This window comes from Typopeltis vanoorti, chromosome 22, assembly GCF_054136105.1.
Source record: "Typopeltis vanoorti isolate ZY-2024b chromosome 22, IOZ_Tvanoo_1.0, whole genome shotgun sequence".
NCBI classification, from domain to species: Eukaryota; Metazoa; Arthropoda; class Arachnida; order Uropygi; family Thelyphonidae; genus Typopeltis; species Typopeltis vanoorti.
In genome coordinates, this window is record NC_143570.1 from 1,108,637 (window position 1) to 1,132,501 (window position 23,865).

The 23,865-nt window shown below is 34.0% G+C and overlaps 1 protein-coding gene across 1 annotated transcript in view; it reads left to right on the forward strand.

Moving 5' to 3' along the window:
- LOC150094099 (serine/arginine-rich splicing factor 1-like) overlaps window positions 1–23,339 on the forward strand; it is a 28,550-nt gene extending 5,211 nt beyond the window's left edge. Inside the window, exons 2-4 of the mRNA XM_090411912.1 lie at window positions 8,625–8,791; window positions 14,346–14,518; window positions 22,792–23,339. Coding sequence (XP_090268038.1) covers window positions 8,625–8,791; window positions 14,346–14,518; window positions 22,792–22,953 — 502 coding nt within the window. The 3' untranslated portion in view covers window positions 22,954–23,339. The remainder of the gene's footprint in view (window positions 1–8,624; window positions 8,792–14,345; window positions 14,519–22,791) is intronic.
- The last annotated feature ends 526 nt before the right edge of the window (window positions 23,340–23,865 follow it).

Here is a 23,865-nt window from a genome sequence, read left to right on the forward strand (position 1 = left end):
CAAGGTAGCTCGTATAATCACACTAATATACAGAGGTAAATTGGATTTAAACAGTATTTGCGAACACAGATTGATAAGAAAATAACTATTTATTAACTTAAAAACTAATAAATCAATCTTTGTTCGCATCAATACCGTTTAAATCCAATTCAACATGCGTGATGAACACATAAGCCTATCCACGCGGTTATACAGAAGTAAAGAAGTGATTCTTCCTCTTTATAAGGCGTTGATACATCCACAGCTGGATTACTGTGCTCAGGTCTGGTCACCTGGATTCTTTAGGGACGAGGAAGTTGTGGAAAAGATCCAGAGATGAGTTGTGTAAGGAATGCTCCCTATATTGGTAGGTTGAGAGTTTGTGGATTACAGAGTTTGGTTGACAGGCAGAGAAGGAATATGATAGAAACAATTAGTTACTAAAAGGTTTTTATAAGATTGATGCAGGGGAAATATTTTAGCAGTGGGATTGTGGTGGAAGAACAAGAGGTCATCCCTGGAAATTAAGTAAGGGTGTGAGGACCAGATTTTTCATTTGGAGAGTGGTGAATTGAATGAAATGTGTTGCCTGACTCAGTTATGAGTGCTTCATCTATCATTGAGTACAAGGAGAGGTGTGATAGATTTTGTGTAGATAATTTGGGTCTACTGTAGTGAGTCTTCTGACTCCATGGAAATGCCTGTATAATGATAATAGTAATAATAAATTACTATTGTGAAATTTTTTTATCATTATAATCATCATACAAACACTTTCTAGAATCAACTTTTTTTTTATATGCCAACCTTGGAAGTGAAGCTTTCAGGTTAGTAAGGTTAATTTTTAGTACATCAGTTTCGTGGCTAGGGTAAGATTTTTTTTTTATTATTAATTTCATTCATTTTTATTTTATTTATTTATTGCATAATCCAGAAACCCTACCCTTGAGACCAAACAGAACGTTGTTCTAGCTGCTGGTGGCCTCCAAATATGTAAGGCAGTGGCCATGCATGGGTGATGAAATTCTCCTCCCACCTTAAAGACAATTGAAAGCATGCATGCCCACAGGACTTGAGTTCACAGCTGGTTGGTTAGAGAAGGGATATGCAGGAAGGAATAATTTGCCGACTTGTAAATTATTATTGTTATCACGTGACACCTGCATGGGCTTGTGGGAAGGCACTCCGCAGTGAAAACTTGTTTTATACTGTGGATAAGAATGATGGAACACAGCAATTCCAATAGTAAAAATAAATAGCAATGTAACTTTCCATGCAGTAGACATTTATGAAAGCACTTGACTACCACCCACAAAAAGTTGTACAGCAATCCCTTGATTAATGCGTTCTTTAAAACAGGCACATTAATCAAAAACGCACTAATCGAATATAATAACCTATGGGAAAATGTATAATTCGTTCTTCAGATTTCATTTTCGGCCCTTAATTTTTTATAAAAGAATTAGGGCATGTCTCAGGGCCTGGGCCTATTTAAAGGAAAACCATGAAGCTGAAAGACAATAAAATATATTCAGAATATAAATTTATTATTCTGCTTCTTAACAAAGAATTGAGCTAGCATAATTTGGCAGGCATTCTGTTTCTTTTTTTCATACAACTGACGGTATGGCCCTATCGTCTCTTCTGCAAATTTTACTGGTTCTCTCTTCACCAAGATCAGTCTCTAAGCATTGCTGCTTAAAAACTTCGATTGTACAAAAACTATTTTCAAATTGTTTCTATGAAACCTTTTTGGGCTTGGTAGTGATTAAATTTTCTTCATGTTCTTCAGGATCTTCCCTCTGTGCATCTAAATTTAGCAGGTCGGAATCATTCAACTTCTCAGAATGAGATTTAATTAACTTAAATTAATTTGAAAGACCTCTAAAATCATTTGCACAATGTGGAGGAATGTGCTTCCAAATGGCTCGCATATTGCTAGCAGTAACCTGGCTGGGATTTCTCTGATTTGGTTAGAAAAGTCTTGGAAAGCATTCGCTTCCAAAAAAAAAAGGCCGGTTTCATCAACATTAAATATTTGTTGATCACAATAGTCCCTTTCTTACACAATTTTCTTCAAAATCTTGGGATATTTCCTTATCTGCACTTGCAGCTTCGTCTGTGATTAGAACATTATTTAGGCTATTTCTCTTTTTGAAATGCTCAAATCACCCAGCACTAACGTGGAATTCTTCTTCTTTTCCATCATTGATAGCCCTTTCTTTCTAGGTTACAAAGAAACAATGCTTTTGATTTAATAAGGCCAGTGTTTAGCGGGATCCGTTTTTGGTTACAATCTTCGATCCATGATTGAATTAGAATACATGTACTTTGATTTCGAGTGCATGCATGATGAACTTGAAGTTGCCTTACCTTTCTCTTTGTATTCAGCAGTTTATTCACCCATGTTTGTGTTCTTGTCCTATCTTTGGTCCGGACTCGTCTTGTTCATTTTTCTTTATTATTTCAAGTTTTTCTTCCAATCAGATTACTTTTTGAATCATTTTCACACTTCTATTTTTTTGCTCACTAATTCTTTTACTCGTGATTAAATGTTAGGAAAATAATTTAAAATAAAAAAGTAAGGAAAACAATTGCATGGGATATGATCAGCAAAATGCTATGTAAAGCAGGCAGTAAATTTGGAACATAGTGTAGTATGCCATTAAAAATAACTTTATAAAATGTTTCAAATCAGTAACTAAATTATTTCATCCTGGTGTGTGATTTTTTAAAATAGTTAGCCATAAAAAATGTATAGATCGAAAATTTTAAAAATCTGTAACATTTATTTTTAAGATGTATATAGGCACACTAATCGAATTTGGGTATTGAAAAAAAAAATTACGCATTAAACGAGGGATTTCTGTATATGTATAATATGTGTTGTGGACTAGGAAAGGAGTTTTTATTTTATTTTTATTTTTTTTACATATGCAGCTCACTCCAACTATTATGAACATACTATTCACAATCCACCTGGGACAGCCCTCTGATCACTGTTGAATGAAAGATTGTGATTCCTCAATTTTTTTCATGCATTTGCAAAAGACAACACAACTAACTTTGTTGTGCAAGTCTGTTGATGAAACAGCAGACCATCTAAGGGACAAATTGGTTTATTTCCCAGACCACAATACAAGGCACCCTTCTCAATATGAGCCTCTCTGAAGTATGCTCCCATTCAAGGTAAGGTGCACACACACACACTTGCACATAATCATCAAGGACTATCTACAGTTTGTGTATAAGTGGGATTATTTGACCATTGAAGACTATAAAAAAAAAATTTCAGCAGAAATAGACAGGAAATATTATTTTTTGGTTTAACTGAATCTCTTACAGCCCTAATACCCATAACTGTATCATGACTGCTACAAAGCACATATCCATTGCTGGTCTGATACATACCTTCAATGATGGTTGCTTTCCCAAATAACACGGGAAAGGGGGGGGGTTCCAGCAGGATAAGGGTTCATGTCACATTGTCAATGTTGTACACAATTGGCTTACAGATGCTACCATAAGAGGAATTTTTTAGTCATTAAAGAAGGCAGCTGACCCAAAAAAAAATGAAATGTTTGTCTGTTCTGGTGATCTTAACAGCTCAATAGGAAATGAATGAGATGTACACAAATGTTTCGGAAATATTTGGAGAAGAATAAAGCTAATCATAAGGTGATCCTGGAGGCTGTTTAAAAAAGAAAGAAAAGCTTAGAAATAGGTAAAAGTACAGTAAAATGGTCAAAAACAACATGTATCAGCTAGATTTCTGTTTCATATAAAGTTGTGCAAAAATTTATACTGAGAGAAGAAACAAGAAAATTTTCATTGACTATGATTGTTGATATTCATGTTTTCCCACAGAGAATTTGAAATTGGAAGCGATCACTATTTTTTTTTGCAAGACAAAATTTAATATATTGAGAAGAAAAGTGTGTAAGAAAGTTTTAAAACAAATCATAGTTGAGCAGCTTTCAGAGTGAACTAGATTTATATATGCAAACATTATTTTTAAAAAAATGACAGTTTGAAAACAAGAACCAAACCATGACAGACTGTAAAGAAAGCATTGATTGATTCAGCTAGAAAGCTATGTGGTGACCTTGTCTGCAAGTATTGAAGACTCAGAACTCTGTAGTGAACTCAGGAAGAAAAGAAGAAGAAAGCATAAGAGAACAAGCTGATTTACTGTAAGTAAATCAGCTTGTTCTCTTAGATAAAACAGATAAAAATGAAAGAAAGTGAAGCACTAAAACCCGCTAAACAAAAGCCATGGAAAGACTGGTAAGAACAAAAAAAATAAGAATAATAATAATAATAATATCTGGAAGGTGGCCTAATATTCTGGAGGCTTTTTTAAAAAAAAAGCTTAGAAGTGGGTAAAATGGTCAAAAGAAACATGAAAACTGTGATTAAAATATTCTATATGTCTGGAGGAATTACCCTGAAAGGTTGTTAAATGAAACAAGCAGTGATTGCACTGTTGTGGGGGGGGGGGGGGGGGTGATCAAAAACCTGAAATATGGAAAGCCTGCTAGAGTAGACGAAATGCTCAAATATGAGAGTTTGAAAGTCTTATAGTTGCATAATTCAAAAAGCCTAGTTTTAGGGTTGAATTCCAGATGACTGGTGTAGATAGAGCTCTCATCTGGAAAATCTATAAAAAAAATACAACAATGTGAGAAATTAACATTTTCATCCAAAAGAAGCACTGGCCTCAAAAGTCAATGGAAGACCAATCATATATGCAGATGATGTAGTAATTATATGATTGTAAATTCAAGTAAAACAAAGATAATGATAATTGAAGACACCCAGATATACAGATAACATTGGAACCATAGACATAAATAAAGTTATACTGAAATATAACACCAACAGCTCTATGGAGCAGAAACTTGGAACTTAGAAAAAGAAGCAGAGAGGAAACTGTTTGCTTTTGAAATGAAATGTTTCAGGAAAATAAAACAGAACTCATTGGACAGAACATACATTTAATGCACAAGTGCTGCAAGATTTGAATATCCCTAATTCAACAATTGTTGACACAGTTAAAAAGCATATGGATGTCATTTGAGCATCAGAAGACCGAGATTAATATAGCATAAAGCCTTTGGACAGAGAACAGTGGGACTTAACCCTTAAGGACAAGAGAAATGTTTAGGTTTTGTAGATGGGGGGGGGGGGGGTGGCAAGGCACCAAGCGAAAGCCGTTCACATTACTTGCTATTTTATGATATAAATGCGACATTTATTGTGCAGTACAGTCTCTGAGTTGTAAATCAGTAGATAACATTGAGGGGAAAGTACAGAAAGGTTTGTTTGTTATCAGATGTGAGACAATTGTGCATATTCACTCTTATTCATCATCTGTTTGTGAAATTCATTATGCATAAAACCACAATTAAAGTTCTGGGGAACTAAATATAGTTAAACGGTACATAAATAATAATAAACTGAACTGTTTGAATTTAAATCTACTATAGCTCAAAAATGTAGGTTTGGTTGTGTTGAATTCTATGTTTAGTGCATATGGCATGAGAAGTAATTCTAGAACCATCTGATTCTAAAAACTAATGTAATGTTGGTATTCTTGGATTCGGATCTAAACAAAATGGCCAGCAAATCCAAAGTGGCAAAGTCAGGAGGAAAAGTACATACATTGATAAACCAGGTAAGGTTAAATGTGACAATTTATTCTTGATAGATTCTAGAAAAGAAGATAATTTCAGAGCTAATCTAAAAATAGTGTAATAGATTGTATTTGTAAATATTCCATGCTATTTAATCAGAATTCCCTTGAAGGTAGTGTATATGGAAATCCTTTGAGCATCAGATTGTAGTATGATTATATCCATTAGGAAAGGAAGTTGAGGACATTAAAGAATCCATCCAGTCTGAATGTTTTATTGATGATACATATGAATTGCCTTTCCCTGTTTATTTCAGATAAATCAGTGGATAATTGATATTTTGCAACCAGGAAAAGACATGCTGAAGAACACATGAAGCCCTTATGTACATTTTAAACACATGTAAAGAAAAGGATTTATGCACAGTTATGTTTAAGGTGTAAGAATTAAAGGACGTATACTTTTGTTTTGTTGTAACATTTCTCAATTTTATAGGTGATGTTTTAAAAACTATGTATATAAATTATACCAATACTACTGGCAAGTAAAGTTTTTTTTGTTCCTATATATTTAGTTAAGTTGTATTTCTGGAGCTCTGGAAGAAGAAGGAACTGACATTATGTATATTTATGAAGTGAATTTTGAAGGCCTTGATCTGCATATAATTGGAGAATGTGACCCAACTCCTACAAATTCCTCACTTTGTCAGTGCCACCATCCCAAACATGTCACTGCTTAGTTGATGTTCATCTGCTAACATTTTAGGTGTCCTGCAATGTTTTCTCTTTTGAATGAGAGCTTGATATCAAGGCCTACAATTCAGCATATATTATGAACCTTTCTTTAAGTATTTGGATTTTCAATAACACTGAAAATCCAAATACTTTGAGTATTCTGGAGGATAAGGATAATGAAAGTGTGATTTCATAATGGAGTTATTCGAGATGTAGGAAGGTATGTACGAGAGATTTTTGATAAGGAACACTGTTTGGCTACAGATTCAAGCATGGTAGAAGTTTGGTTTATTTGGATTTATGGCCAAAGCAGCTAAGTCGTGAGGCCCGTACATTATGTCTGCTAATTGCATATGTTCTAAATGGCTGGTTTGGATTCTTTGCAGGATGGAAAAATCCTGCCATCCAGGCCTGTTAAACTGGTGTGTTTGCCAATGAGTGAAAGTCCATGATTATAAGGTTATAAATGTTTTAAGTTTGCTTATTAAGTGTATTGTTGCACCTGTTGGTCACTGTCAGAATGGTGTCCTTACATAAATACCACAAGTTTTGGTGTTAAATCATTCTTTGATAAGTCACTTATCTGGTTGGCCAGTTTGATAGCATACTTGCTCTCCAACCAACAGTTGCCATAATGTTATTTTGTACAAAATGGAAACATTTCATGTTTAGTACTTCCACATTCAGTTTGTTGGAAAGAATAGTCATAGGTTAATTACTAGGTTGATACCATCATAGTTATTCTCCTCTTATTTACCACAGTGAAAGAATTCATCTCGTCTCATGCACTTTTTCATTATTTATACTTGTCACCTTTCTAGCTTTGTTTTATATTCTTCATGCATCCACAAAATCATCATGCCTGATTTCATTTTTCCTCTTACTCTATTTATTCACGTAACTCTTGGTATAGCAATTATGGCACAAGTACTGTTCCTTATCAATTCCATGGATATTTGGAGTGGCTGTTTTTTCTTGGCAAGGCAATGTGAAGTGATGGTGGATAGAAGGATATGAATGAAAAGCTAACGTAAGGAACAGAAGAATGGTTAGGTTAGGGTGTGTACTTGGATGGCATTGTCATGTTTTATCTTACAGCTTGTCTTATTTTGGGCAAAGATCTGCCTTTGTTGTAAGGATTATAATGTTATAAATCTTTATATGAAACATCTTGAGCATGCCATCTGTACTAAAAACAGATTCCTTATGGAACATTTTTATAAGGGAACTTCTAAAACATTACTTCATTGTCTAAACTTAGATACGATGGCTTATTTATGGGAGATATGATTTATTTTATTTAAATTGGAATTGGTTACTGTTTTATTACTTTACTAAACCTATCGTTGCACTTCTTAGAATATTTTTGTTAATTGTACATTGTGGTGTTTCATTTTTGTACTTGAGATACCTTTCACACATAAAATTACCATTAAAGATTAAGTTATTTAATGAGTCATTCATTTTTAGTAAGGATTTTCTTGCCTTTTGGATGACTGTCTGGGTTCTTGCAGTATGACTTATGTTGTAATTGTTTTTAATCTTTTAGTTTTCCTTCTCCTTTTGACTTGATATGATGTGCTGTTTCTGGGCTATGAGACATTGTATATAGGAAAAAATTTATAAGATATTACTAAGCATCATTATTCTCAATTAACCTGCAATGTATGCTGCTGGTCTTTTTAAAATCTTCAGTCATTAACAGATACATGTGCTTGTGTAATTGTTACAATACATTTGTGTGTAATCCACATTTGCTGAAATAGCTTACATTTCAGAAAAATTGTTTATATTTATTATATAGAATTGGGTCAGATTTTTTTTTTATGACTATGTTAAAGATTTTGTGCTTTTTATTAATTTCATAATCTTATTTTTTATCTGGAAACTCTCTTCTCGAGACGTTCTTTTTTCAAGTCTTTGGCCTGCAGTAAACAGTGAGATCTCACACCATGCACTCATCTCTAACACAAATATCCACATCCATGGCTTGATTCAAACTCGGTCTGCTTTTTTTTTTTTTTTTTTTTTTTTTTTTTTTTTTTTTTTTTTTTCACTTGGCCAACCAGGCTGATGAATTTGTCAGCTTGAGATAGTCTTCGAAAACTTGAAAAGGCAGGCATTCTTTGTTATGTATACTGGACTGATTTTAAAGCTTTAACCAGTTGAAGTGTTTTTGTTTGTTTTGTTTCAGCTAAAATTGTAGCAGTTTTTTTGTTTTGGGGTGTGTTAAAATAGGGTTTGAACATTACAGGAGCATGAGTTTTTTTCACAGGGATGCTGAAGATGCTGTCCAAGCACGTGATGGTTATGATTATGATGGTTATAGATTAAGGGTAGAATTTCCTCGTGGCAATGGGCCAGGCCGTGGAATGGGAAATCCCCGTGGACGAGGGAGAGGACCTCCTGCAAGACGTTCTCAGTATAGAGTACTTGTTTCAGGTAAGTTTTTCTTGAGCATTTTGGAGATAATTTTAAAAAAAAATTATATTCATATCATCAATGTGTTAAATAAGTAGTAATTCTTGTGGTTTTGTTTGTTTGTTTTTTTTGTTGGAATTTTCACATTTGAAATGCTAACTCAACAAGCATCAACCTGGTTGTGGATTCCGCAATTTTTGTTATGCTCTTTCCCCTCCCCTTTTGAAAATTGATCCTGTTTGAAGTTTAAAGGGAGACTCAAAACCGAGTCTCCTTTTAAACAAGAGAGATCTCATATGATGTTTTTTAAGCAAAAGTGCCAGTGTGTTTCTTTCACAGGCTGAATCCTGGAAACAATTTATTTACAGATCTCTTCTAAAAAGGGTTGATAAAATGTCAGGTTAGTCCTACCATTCATCTTGTAACTTTAAGTCATTAAAAGGTCAATAATATATAATATGGGAAAATAAAATTGAGCCTTAAGTGATCTTCTAGTGGAGATAAATTTGAGAATGTTAGGCAAGTGCATATTTTATTGGAACAGTCAGAGAGGAAACTGGTCAGCCATTTCTGTGAAAAGAAAATCTACCAGATTAGTCTGAGGAAAGGTAGGGCAAATTCTCTATTAAGTTTCTATTTATTAGATAAGGAAGAATTAGATGAGTACCAGATTGGCATAATAGGGGTGACTGAAACAAAAAAGACAAAAACTGGTGATCTTTCTGAGCAATAAATACAAAATGTTCATAGTATTCAACACAAAATACGAGGCTAATCTTCTTGAATGGCAGGCAGTGTCAAGTAGAGTGATTTGGCAAATATGAGAATGGGGAACTGGACAATGAGACTTATTTGTGCCTATGGTCCCACAGAGATGACCATAAAAACTATAGAGGTATCAGTATACTAAATTCCTGTTACAAAATATATAGCAGAATCTTAAATAGCCGACTAATGAAATATTCCGAAAAGTTTATTTTAGAAGTACAGAATGGATTTAGAAAAGGACGATCATGTATAGACCCGGCCTTTTGCCTAAAATTAATGATAGAGAAAAGAAGAGAATACAATTTAGAAACATATATTGCATTTATTGACATTGAAAAGCGTTTGACAAAGTTAAAAGTAACGTATTAAGAGAAAGACAAATACCAAATAATATCCTAAAAGCTATCACAAGTATATATGAAAATAATCAAAGACAAATAAGATTAAATCACGAGCTATCATATATGAGAGAGATAAACCAAGGGGTCCGACAAGGATGTCCTCTCTCAGCAACTCTTTTTAATATTTACTTAAATGGAATAAAAATTTACATCAAAGAATTGAACTTTCTCCTACAGTGAATTTTAACACTCTCCTTTTTGCCGACGACCAGATAATAATTACAAATTCTGAAGATAACTTACAGAAAGCTATTTTAGATCTAAATGAGATAGCCAAAGATTATGGTATGATAATATCAACAGAAAAATAAAAAACCATGTCCTTTAAAGCACAAGATCCAGCATGAACTAAAATAGTAATAGATAACAAGATCTTAGAACAGGTGAATTCATTTAACTACCTAGGATGTTTGATCACATATGAAAAAGATATAAACCTAAAAATTGCAAAATATTTAAAAATAACAGGTGTAATTAATGCTATATTTAAACCAAACCTAGTTCAAAAACAAACCAGACTAAAAGTATACAATACATTAGCCCTACCAGTCTTATTGTATGGAAGTGAAATCTGGACAAAAAGACAAACAAAGATTGATAACAGCAGAAATGAAGTTTATGAGAAAAACGGCAAAGTATACCCTATTTGATCACAAAAGAAACGAAGAAATTATGAAAGAATTAAACCAAGAACCAGTAATAAAATAAATTAAAAAATGTAAACATAAATGGATGTAACACGTTCAAAGAATGAAAACAGAAAGATTACCAATACAAGCCATTAGGAAAAAGAAAACCAGGACGTCCTCTTCAACGATGACTTCTAAGGCTGGAACAGGCTATGCTAGGCCTAAATCCTTGATACGTATGATGATGAATTTCTGTAGCTTTTTCTGTTAATGGGCAGTTGAGTCAATAGGAATTCCATAGTGGTTAGATGTGCTGTTTTCTTGTTTTTAGACATTTCCATTATGCAAGAACCATTCCAAGAAAGAAAAGTCAGTAATAAGAATAAGAACTATAAAAACAATATAGATTTTTTAGAAAAATAATTTGCTAAATTCATTTTGTCACTTTTATATGATGCATATCTTTCTGTATTTTCTTGAAGTTTTAACAACAGATGTATGTCATTTTCACATATGATTATTCCATTCCATTAACCCCTACCTGAATTGGAATGAGACATGTCATATGCTGAACTGATATTTCAGTGGTTATTATATAAAATTAATTTTAAAAATTTTAAATTATATCAACAGTGAAATTACTGAATATGTATTATTCAGTAATCATGCTGTCATTTATTACAGGAAAAATGGTTGACAGTTTTTAGCATTGGCACAACTTGGTATTATAAAGAATGTCTCTGATGAAAAAGTCAAAATGATAGATGAAACTTATAGTTATTCTCTGTTAAAGGTTTTTTTTGGGGGGGGAATAGGCTAAGTATAAGTAATTTTCATGCTATAAAATGAATGCAGCAATTTCAGAATATTTTTCTGAACAGTTCTATTTTGCAGGTCACTTTGTTCTGCATCTATAGAGCTAACAGTAGGTGACTGTAAATGTCACTGTTTATAAAAAGTATAGCTGAAATTTTCAGTTATACTCTTTTAATTTAATTTGGATTTCATCATATCAGTATAAAATCAAGGTGGAAATATTGAAATACATAGAAAACAAGTCTGGGGTAAGTGCGTGTGTGTGTACATATGTATATACACACAAACATATATGTTATATATATATGTGTGTGTATAGACGTATATATTCATACTTTTTTGTACTGACTGAGATCCGAGAATTAGAACAAACAATTAAATTTATTAATTATGCAACATGTTTCATCGGAGTGGACAACTTCTTCAGGCTTGAGAGAACATAGAAAGCCAATAATAATAAACACTATAAAGAAACATTGAGTCACTATAAAACCATGAATTCGACTATAAACCAGAGTTAACTTTGAACTGGAGCTACAGTCTGAGTTAAAGTTCTATTGTTAGACACCTGTGCGTGTGTGGCTTCACGAGTGCACCAATATCTGATAGGAGCTGAAATTGTAGCTGAGGTTACTGTTTATATGGAGAGGTTCATGACAATTTCTTTAGACTCGACTATGTGGCGTTCTACCTCGTCGTGGCATATGTGAAGGTTTGAAGTTGTTGTCCAGTTTATCTCATGTTGGCGGCCTTCATTATTTGAGTTTACTGAAAACGGGACATGGCTTGAGAAGGCACTAGCTCTGGTTCTTTTGTAAGCAGTGTCTCTTCGGTGTTCTTCGAGACATAGGAGGATGGATTTTTCCGTTTGGCCATAGTATTGTTTTCCACAGTCACATGTGATTTTGTACACACCTAGGAATTGTAGATGTTTTGTGAGTTTGTTTGTATTTGCTTAAACTTGATCTTAGTTTGGGAAGAGTAGAGAAGCACATTTTTATGTTAAACTTTCCCAAAATTCTTCTTAGTTTCTTGGAGAGCGTGCTGATGTATGGCAAGGAGATATAACCTTTGGGGTCATCCTGTGTTTCTACGTTGTTTCATTGATGGTGGTATAGTTTATTGATGGTTTTTGAAGGTCCTTTTAAGATGTTGTAGTTCATTTTTTAGTTCATCTGACAGTACAGATCTGGCACAATGCGCTAGAGTTGAGATGATACCCATCTTCTGTGCCAGATGGTGATGTGAGGATGCATGCAGGTATCTGTCTGTGTGCATAGGTTTTCTAAAGATTGAGATTTTTATGGCATCAGATGCCTTAGTAAGTTTTATGCCCAGAAAATAGAGATCCGTTTTCTTCAATCGCCATGGTTAATTTGATGTCTTGGTGGAAGTTGTTTAAGTGATTTAAAAAAGTGTGAAGATTGTCAATACCGTGTTCCCAGATAAGGAATATGTCATCAACATATCTAAGCCAAATTTTTGGTTTATATGTAGAAGAGGAGATTGCCTTTTGTTCGAAGTCCTCGAAAAAGATGTTAGCTAGTATTGGGGGGGGGGTGCCCATTGCTAATCCTTTATTATGTTTGTACATTTTTCCTTCAAATTCAAAGTTGCCAGAGTTAACACAAAAGGGATAGCAGAGAAAACATCTTCTTTGAAATCTTGTTGTTTAAAATATGGAGAACTTCTTGCATCAGAATGTTTGTGAAGAGAGCTACTACGTCAAAGCTCACCATGATGCCAGAAATCTTGAGTTTTATATTCTTAATTTTAGAGACAAAGTCGGTTGAGTTTTTTATATAAGAAGGAGATTTTCCTGCAAAACCTTTTAAGGATGATGCCAGATATTTTGATAACTGGTAGGTGGGTGAGTCAATACTATCTACTATAGGTCTCAGTGGGCAGTTTTCTTTGTTGTACCTTCGGGAGACCGTATAACCTTGGAATGAGTGGATGTAAAGAACGAATGGAAAGGCATATGTTTCGTGGAAGCTCTGTGGTCTTTTGTAGAAGGTTATTAGTTTTGTTATGTATCTCCCTCGTTGGGTCCCTTTCAATATCCGAGTATGTACCAGACTCTAACAACTAAAAAATGAACTACAACATCTTAATAGGACCTTCAAAAACTATCAATAAACAACTATACCGCCATCAATGAAACAATGTAGAAACACAGGACGACCCCAAAGGTTATATCTCCATGCCATACATCAGCATGCTGTCCAAGAAACTAAGAAGAATTTTAGGAAAGTTTAAGCAAATACAAACAAGCTCACAACCATCTACATTTCCCAAATGTGTACAAAATCACATGTGACTGGAAAACCATACTATGGCCAAACGGAAAAATCCATCCTCCTACGTTAAGAGACATTGCTTACAAAAGAACTAGAGCTAGTGCCCTCTGAAGCCATGTCCTGTTTTCAGTAAACTCAAATAATGAAGGCCGCCAACATGAGATAAACTGGACAACAACTTCAAACCTTCACAATATGCCACGACGAGGTAGAACGCCGCCTGTTTATCATATAAACAGTAACCTCAGCTACAATTTACCGGACTCATTCAGCTCTGCTATCAGATATTGGCGCACTCGTGAAGCCACACAAGTGTCTAACAATAGAACTTTAACTCGGACTGTAGCTCCAGTTCAAAATTAGCTGTGGTTTATATTGACTCAATGTTTCTTTATAATGTTTTTTTATTGGCTTTCTATGTTCTCTCATGCCTGAAGAAGTCGGCCACTCCAATGAAACATGTTGCATAATTAATACATTTAATTATTTGTTCTAATTCTCGGATCTCAGTCAGTACAAAAAAGTATAAACATATCCCAATTCTGAGTTAGTACAACAAATTATCATATATATATATATATATATATATATATATATATATATATATATATATATATATATATATATATATATAGGACTATTAAAATGTTTTATATTTCAGGTTTGCCTCCAACTGGCAGTTGGCAAGACCTAAAAGACCATATGAGGGAGGCTGGTGATGTCTGCTATGCTGATGTCCATAAAGATGGAACTGGTGTAGTAGAATTTCTTCGGTATGAAGACATGAAGTATGCTGTAAAAAAGCTTGATGATTCCAGGTTTCGTTCCCATGAGGCAAGTTCTTCATTGGATTTATCACTGATACATAATTTTTTAATTATGAATATAAATAATGCAATGAATAATAATTAATGATGGTTTTAAGTAAGTGAATTTCCATTGCCAAATTTGAGATCACTGTCCTGCTTATTGGAATTGGAGGCATGCCATAACTTAAAATGTGTGTGATCTTAAAGCAGGGAGGGATTCTAGATTAATCTTGTAGCCTTTAGCCTGCCTATGATTCTGAAGTGTATGATAGGTTTATAGCTCTGGATGGGATTCACATGTTTAAAATGGCCTAAATGGTAATTAATTCTGGTTGGTTTCCTATCTAGGTTAATTTCATTGTCCTCACAAGAGGTTAATAATATAAAAAACCTGTGTATATGCAAATTACCAGTATCAATGCATTTTAATTCATTCAAGGTCTCAAATATAGGTAGTAAATTCTTTAATTTTTATGGAAAATAAACATCACTTAACTTAAGACAGAAGAGAAGAACAAGAACCACTTTGTAGTCTTGAGATATTATCTTTTTTTTTTTTTTTACAAGTTATTTCCTAGTTTTCTTCCAAGCATTCAGGACTTCTTGGTGCTGAGCTTTTCAGTGTGTGTGTGTGTCAATTTTCTCCAAATAATGTTAAAGCCCAGCTGGATTTATCATTCACTGTGTTATTTTGAATATCTCCATCTTAATGTTACCACATGAGTTTCTCTATGCACCAACTATATAGTAGAAACAGATTTTCTCCCAGAGAGATTAACATTGACTGCATTGTTAATACCAGAGCAGTTCCGGAAATTATGCATCCTTTTACTACATAAAAGTGCACTGATTCTGTCTACAAAAAAAAAAAATATTCTTAGAAAACCTTGTGAAATACAAATCAATACATATAACAAATTTTACAAGATGATTTCTTGTTTTCCATCAACCAACAGATATTTCTGCCACACCTAAATGAATCATCTGATTAACATTATTAGTTCATTGCATTATCCCTTCCCTATAGTTTTAACAAGGTTAAAACAATATAACCTTCTTTTCACTTAAATATAGCAGCTGTTTATTACTGGTTAGATATTTATGCTTTGCAAATAAATATCTTCCTCTCATTTTTTTTTTTTTTTTATTTATTTATTTATACCATTATAAATATATATGTTTATCTAGAATTTACATGATCACATGCTATTCGTTCCAACCAGCAACTTATAGGGAATACATATAATATCACAAATGTTAATTATGATTCATTTGCTAGTAAGTTTCTATTCACAACTTTCTCTCATTTATATTTCACATATTTACACGTTTTAGTAAATTATATATAGCATGCTCCTTAGTTATTATTTTCTAATATTTCCTAAAACAAACACATTATTCCTCCCCTCTACACAGAGTTGGTTACAATCAAAAAACCATCACAATACATGGTGCATCCACTGGAACACAAAATTTCTGTAGGGCACAGTGTTCCCCCCCCCCCCCCCCAAAAAAAAAATATATATATATATATATTTAAATTAAGGGGATATTAAATCCCACATTGTTTTAAAACCGAATAAGAAACTCAAAGATTGGAATCGGAGAGTTTCGTGCCGAATATAGTAAACTATAAAAGTATCGGCGATTACTAGCATGAGCTAATGCAAGTAGTCCTAGTACGTAGTACAATCTCGGGCAACTTGCAGCAAAGGTGGTAAAGTTCTGATTACTATTCTTGGTGTTTTCCATAATGTAAAAACACATTTCCTAGGAAATGTATGCTGTTATTACATTATGGTGGGCGGTCACTACCCAGACCCGAGATTGTACTACGTACTAGGACTACTTGCAATAGCTGATGCTAGTAATCGCCGATACTTTTATAGTTTACTATATTCGGCATGAAACTCTCAGATTCCAATATTTGAGTCTCTTATTCGGTTTTAAAACAATGTGGGATTTAACATCCCCTTAATTTAAATAATGTTTATATCGCTGAAATGAGGCTTATTGGCCCTTTATATTTAAGTAACTTAATGTTTGCACCTTTTTGACAATTCGTAGCAGAGTATATAAGTTCTTTTCGCTATACCCTTTGGTATCTATTTGGTCTAGCTACTCACTGATGAAGCCTCAAAAAAGACTGAAATGGGTCTGGGTAGTGACCTCCCACCATAATGTAATAACAGCATACATTTCCTAGGAAATGTGTTCTTACATTATGGAAAATACCAAGAATAGTGATCAGAACTTTACCACCTTTGCTGCGAGTTGCCCGAGATTATACTTCGTACTAGGACTACTTGCATTAGCTCACGCTAGTAATTGCCGATACTTTTATAGTTTACTATATTCGGCATGAAACTGATTCCAATCTTTGACTTGCTTATTCAGTTTTAAAACAATGCGGGATTTAATATCCCCTAAATTTAAATAATGTTTATATCGCTGAAATGAAGCCTATTGGATCTTTATATATACAGGGTGTTCGGGATAAATTTGACATATTTATAATTAATTATATTTTTCCGTAAGTTACATGTATTAACACACACTTCTCTTCATTTAAAAGTTTGGACCCTTCTTCATTCATATACAAGATGTCAGAAAGGATGGATAGCTGGAACCCACCTGAATCATGGAAGAGAATAACTTGTATCATGATGATTCGTGCCCGCCATCAAAATAAGGATATTACGACTGCTGCCCAATGCTCCCTGAATACAGTAAAAACAATCAGGCATGAACTAGAGACTTGCAATGGTGACTACGAGGATGTAGCAAGAAGAAAGATCCCTAGCAGACGATCTGATTGCGTTCGTACAGCAGAATTCCTCGCAAATCTGCAGGAACAGGTGTTGAAGAACCCTGGCATTGGAATTCGGGCTTTGTTCGTGGAGTTGCTAACTGTAGTCAAGCCCTGGATAACAAGGGTAGCCAATGGTAGGCCGTATGTATGGCAGCAGGATTCGGCCCCTTGCCACACCTCTGGGAAAAGTCAAAAATGGTTGTCTGAAAATTTCTACGACTTCACCAGTCCAAATGTTTGGCCTCCAAACTCCCCAGACCTTAACCCCATGGATTATTTTGTATGGGGCGCAGTTGAAAAAGACACCAATCGCACTTCCAGTAATACAAAAGCCCAGTTAATGGATAAAATTAAAACAGTTTTTGCGGCCCTTCCCAGGGAGACTGTAGCATCAGCTTGTTCGAGGTTCCGAAGCAGAATTGAAGCTGTGATCGATGCTAATGGTGGTTATTTTGAGTAAATCTTGTTGATAGTATTGTAATTAACTCTGCCTGTAATGTTTTTTTGTCAATTCATTAAATTTAATAGATACAAAGAAGATTTTCTTTTTCCTTACGAAACTGTCAAATTTATCCCGAACACCCTGTATATATATATATATATGGGGTGCTTAAGGGTCAAAGCTGTATATAACTGAGAGGAGACCTCCACATAGCCTTTAAAGGAATGCAGAGAACCGACCAGGGCTTCTGACCTAATGTCCAATCCTCACCTTCTCGTGATGCACCCTGTTGGGTATTTACCTGGATATACCAGCTGGGGCATCGCCTGGTTTAACAAGGCCCCCATTGATTTCGCCAGGAACCAGAGCAAACAGTGAAAAGTCTGAAAACACACCCCAACTCAATATCACCAGAGTTAAAGATCAGTACTATCAACATAAGAAGCCTGAATGGCAAAGAAATGGAGCTAGTTGAGGAATTAGATGAGTACCAGATCGACATAATAGGGGTGACCGAAACAAAAAAAGACAAAAACTGGTGAGATCTTTCTGAGCAATAAATACAAAATGTTATGTTCAGGCAATGACAATCAAGGAAAAGAAGGAGTAGCCATAGTCAACACAAAATAAGAGGCTAATCTTCTTGGATGGCAGTCAGTCTAGAGTAGAGTAATGTGGGCAAATATGAGAATGGGAATTGGACAATGAGACCTATTTTGTGCCTATGGTCCCACAGAAGGTTCTGCTAATGTAGAAGTGGAGGAATTTTTTGATGCGTTAGAAAAAGCAACTGACACAATGAAAAAGGAATACTTGGTCCTTGTTGGGGATCTAAATAGCAGAGTAGAAATTGATTGTCATACATACAAAAATATTTTGGGAAAATTTAGAGAAAAGAGCAAAGCTAATAATAATGGCAAATACCTGTTGGATTTCTGCTCATGACATGGATTGGTTATTACTAACACCATGTTCCAACATAAAAATGTGCACAAATTCACATGGAGAGAAGAGGCAAGGAATAAGAAAAGTTTCACTGACTATGTTATTGTTGATAGTGATGTTTTCTCTCTGGTGCAGGACACCAGAGTGTACAGAGGATTTGAAATTGGAAGTGATCACTATTTAGTCTTGAGCAGGATAAAATTGAATTTCATATTGAAAAGAATAATATGTAAGAAAATTTTAACGTGAATAAAAGTTGAGCAGCTCTCAGATGTGAACTGTAGACTAAAATACACACAAAGAAAAAATGAAGGAGTTTGAGAACAGGAATCAAGCCTTGAAGAAAACCCTGATTGATTCAGCTAGAAAGGCATGTGGTGAAGTTGTACTGCAAGGATAGAAAAATTAGCACTCCATGATGGACACGGGAAGTTAAAGAGGCAGTGAAGGAAAAGAAGAAAGTATATCAAAAGTTCCTGGCAAATAAGTCAACTTGTGCTCTAAGAGAATACAGAGACAAATGTAAGAAAGCTAAATACTATGCAAAACTAGCTAAACAAAAGTCATGGGAGGACTTTGGCAAGAATATAGAAAATAAATATCAAGAAGTGGCAAGATATTATGGAGGTTATTGAAGAAGCTTAGGAATGGAGGAAAGAGTGCTGTAAAAGGAGTTAGAGATGATAAAGGTGACATGAAAACGGGAGAAAAAGATATCCTTGAAGTATGGAGTAATTACTTTGAAAAATTGCTAAATGAAACAAGCAGTGATAGCACAGTGGTAAAAAACACTCAACAGGCATAGAGTCAGGAATTCATATCCATACTTGAAGTAGAAAAAGCCATCAAAGGCTTGAAATGTGGAAAGGCAGCAGGAGTAGATGATATTTGACCAGAAATGCTGAAGTATGGTGGTATAAGAGTCTTAACAGTGGCTGCACTGCATAGTTCAGAAAGCTTGGACAGAGGGACAAATTCCCGATGATTGGATTAGAGCTCTCATAGTACCCATATATAAAAAGGGAAATAAAACTGCATGTGAGAATTACAGAAGTATTTCCCTACTGAGTGTTTCTGGTAAGATATATGCAAATATACTTGAGAAACGGTTGACAATTGTGGAAGAAAAACTTGGAGAAGAACAAGCTGGATTCAGGTCAAATAGAGGCTGTCAGGATCAGATCTTCCCTTTACGACAAATAGTCGAGAAAGCATGGGAATATAACAAAGATCTGTATTTAAGTTTTGTCGATTTAGAAAAGGCATATGACAAGGTGCGAAGAGAGAAGCTATTCAATATGCTACAGTTATATGGTGTCGATTTGGCATTATATCAAGCAATACTTAGTCTTTATTTGAGTTGTAAGTCAGCAGTTAGAATTGAAGGAAGTACAGGAAGATGGTTTAATATTAAATCTGGTGTGAGACAAGGATGTACATTATACCCTCTGTTATTCATTATCTGTATGGATCACATTATGAAGGAAAGTGGTATTAAACATGATATCAAAATTGGAGATGTTAATGTCAGCTCTTTGCTTTATGCAGATGATGTTGTACTTCAAATAAATCTGCTACAAGTCTGCAAGATTCTCTGACTAAATTGAATAACTGTTGTAATAGATATGGTATGAAGGTAAGCATTAAAAAGACAAAGACAATGAAAATAGGCAGAATCATTGAAAATGTCAACTGTGTTGTGAATGGAGAACCTGTGGAACAAGTAAAACATTTCAGCTACTTAGGCACGATTTTTAGTGAAGATGGTAAATTAAATATAGAAATAGACAACAGAATCAGCAAAGCTGGTATGGTGGGAAGTCAGTTGAATAAATTCATACTAAATTAGCTGTATACAAGACGGTGTTCAAACCAGTTTTAACTTATGGATCTGAGAGCTGGGTTAGAAGGAAAACACTTGACCAAAGACTAGAAACTGCAGACATGAGAGTCCTCAGAAAGATTATAGGTGTGAACAGATGGCATCGATGGCAATATCATATTAAAAACGAGGATATTAGGAAAGAACTTGACATTGTCAGCATCCAGGAATGCGTTAGCAGAGCTAATCTCAGGTGGTTTGTCACTTAAACAGAATGGGCGAAGAAAGATTAGCAAAACGACCCAAAGGAAGACCAAGATATATGTGGATTGATACGGTACAAAGTGCCTTAGACGATAGAAATATAAGATCTGATAATGTTGGAGTCTTGACAAGTAACAGACTGATTTGGAGGAGAATTGTAGATAGGAAGTTAGTAGTAATGTAATATTTTTCATGTAGTACTATCATATCCTGTACATGGCAGGAATTTGATGATGATATATATATATATATATATAGTGACTGACAGTGAGAGAGAGAGTGACAATCACTTCAGCACAAGTGTGTTGCATGTATATGGTGTGCTGGTTGACTAAAAATCTGCAATTTTTGAATTGAGCTGAAGAGCTTCCTGTTAATGTAACTTAAAACAGAACTAAGTTATCTCCTTCTCGAACTATGGCTACTCAACCACTCTTGTCAATGACATTTAATTGCTGAAAGTTCTAGTTTTGTGACATCACAATCCACAGCCCATAATTTTCATTTTGTTGAAAATTCAGTTCACAATAGAATGGTTAATATGCTGATTTGAATGTTTTCAGTTAACCCTTTCTGACCTGTTTTTTTTTTTTTTTTTTTTTTTTTGTCCCAAGTGAAAAAAATTTTTCTTTCTATTTGTTTTGTCTTTAGGTCCAAAAAAGCAAGAGTATCAAGTATTTTGATGAAAAATACATTTCAGGATAGGAATTCTGACTGACTGATTTCATATGGAATCATTATATTCTGGTAGCAAATATTCAATTTCTGAGCTTATACTCTATAATCCAATATATGCATATTATTCTACTAAGTCATAAAAATCGATATTAGGAAGATTTATATGTATAATTCATACCTGTTGTTATTATATTAAAGAAATGGAACTACGACATACGATACCAATTTGTATCATTCGCCACGTAATATGGGCTACGAAAGCCAAGACAGTTAGTGATTCCAATTGGAATCACTAGGGCAGAAAGGGTTAAAATTTATTTTATATTAGTACAGTAAAACCCCGAAGTTACACGGTAGGTGGGACCAACAAAGAGCGCGTAAGTCAGGGTGTAATTTTGCATGTCATTTATATACACAAACATACAATTGGGACCAAAGGTTTACAAAAACACCTATATTTTTTATGGTTTCATAAAATCTAATAGATTCGTCTGATGGCATAATGTCTTTTTCTTGTCACGCAAAATTTCTTCATAGCAAGCTAATGGTTTTTTTTTTATTCCTTGCCTTGTGACTACAATTCATTCCTCGTTGGAATCCATGTCCTCCAAAATCTGTAAACCTTTCTTTTATGATTGTTCTTACTGTGGATTCCTGTAGAACAAACTTCTTTGCTAGCTCACAAATTTTCATTCCGCCTTCAAAATCCTTAATAATGTTGAGTTTTGTTTCCAAAGTCGATGTTTTTCTTTTCTTGCTAGCAGTAGAAGAATCGGAGTTGCTTCGTCTGGATGACATTATTATTTTTATCAAGAACATAACATTAAACAATCGCAAAGTTTATAGACTATAAAAATATTTCTCTTCAGAATAATGGGGAAGTCGTATGAATGGAGACCGCGTGAAACACGTCAGTGCTTGTTCACACTGGCGAATGCGGCCAGTGCCTGAAAGATATGATTAGTAGTGAAGCGGGGTGGGAATACGTACATATAGAAACCGCATAACTCTGGATTCGTGTAAGTCCGGGGTATGACTGTATTTCAAAAAAAAAAAAAAAATTATCTTAATAATTCTAAATGCAATTCTGATTTCGAGTTATATAATGTTTGTGTCCTTATTTGCTTTACATTAATTGGATTGTTTTTGTATCCACTGACTGCATTATGAACATGTGTGACCACGTTTTCTGAAACTGAAAATTTAGATCACTGTGTTTATAAGTTGATCTTATAATATTGGAATTGAACTCCATGTAAAATATGAAAATGCATAAATTTTTTTGTTCTATAAATTGTTTTTACTTTCTATAATATTGTACTTAATATTTTATAGGGTGAAATAGCTTACATTAGAGTTAAAGAGGATTATGGAAGTCGATCAAGGTCAAGAAGTCAAAGTTACTCGCCTCGTCGAACAAGAGGTTCTCCAACTTATTCACCTGCACATCATTCACATTCTAGATCTAGGTCACATTCAAGATCTCATTCCCACTGAACTGTGAATGGAAAATGACCTGCAGCTTGTGGATGCATCATCATCCCAAGTCTAACAGGTTTTAACATTTGTTTGTCATTATATTTTTGTTATTGTCATCTTAATTTGTGTTATTCATTTTGAAGTAAATTTATAAACTACTGACAATTACCAAGGAATTTTCCCTGTATAGTTTTAGAGAAATCAAATTTCCATGATGTAAAGGCTATATTTTTGAAATAGCATTGTGATTCATAAATTTTATTCAGCTATTTTTGCATGTGGTTATGAATAATGTAAACATGTCTCCTGTGTTTCAACAGCTTTGCTCATCACTTATGTTTTGTCATATTCCTTAATATACATTTTTCTAACTTAGCTCCCATTAAAGTGATTTAAAACCAGAATTGTCTTTTTAAGAGCATTTTATCATTTCCTTTGTATATATGCCCTATTTTGAAGACATCTCATGTTCTTTTCTGTAAATCTTTTTGCAGATGAATAGATAGCTAAGTTATTGTCCTTGATAATTTTATACTTCATCAATATAAATAGATTTTCAGTCATTAAGGATCCAAATCTACATTCTTCTAACCATATGGAGGCATGGAAATTCTTGATGAAACTTTTTGAAAAATGAATCTTAGACCTGCAAGAAATTGTGTATATTTCAAAAATCAATGTTTTTTTTATTTTAATTTTATTTTTTTAAATAATATAAATTACAACATCAAAGGCACTGCCAGAATAAAGTGAATCTTTCAATTTTCAATAACAGTCCATTCTTAAGCATTTATGGAAAATGAGAAATTTTACCTTCTTTCCATTCAAGTTCTTTATCTATGGATGTATTCTGTAGTAGAAATTTACATAGTCAAGGGAATTGTACACAGCATAGGTTAAATATCTTTGTTGAAGAAGAAATTTGTGAAA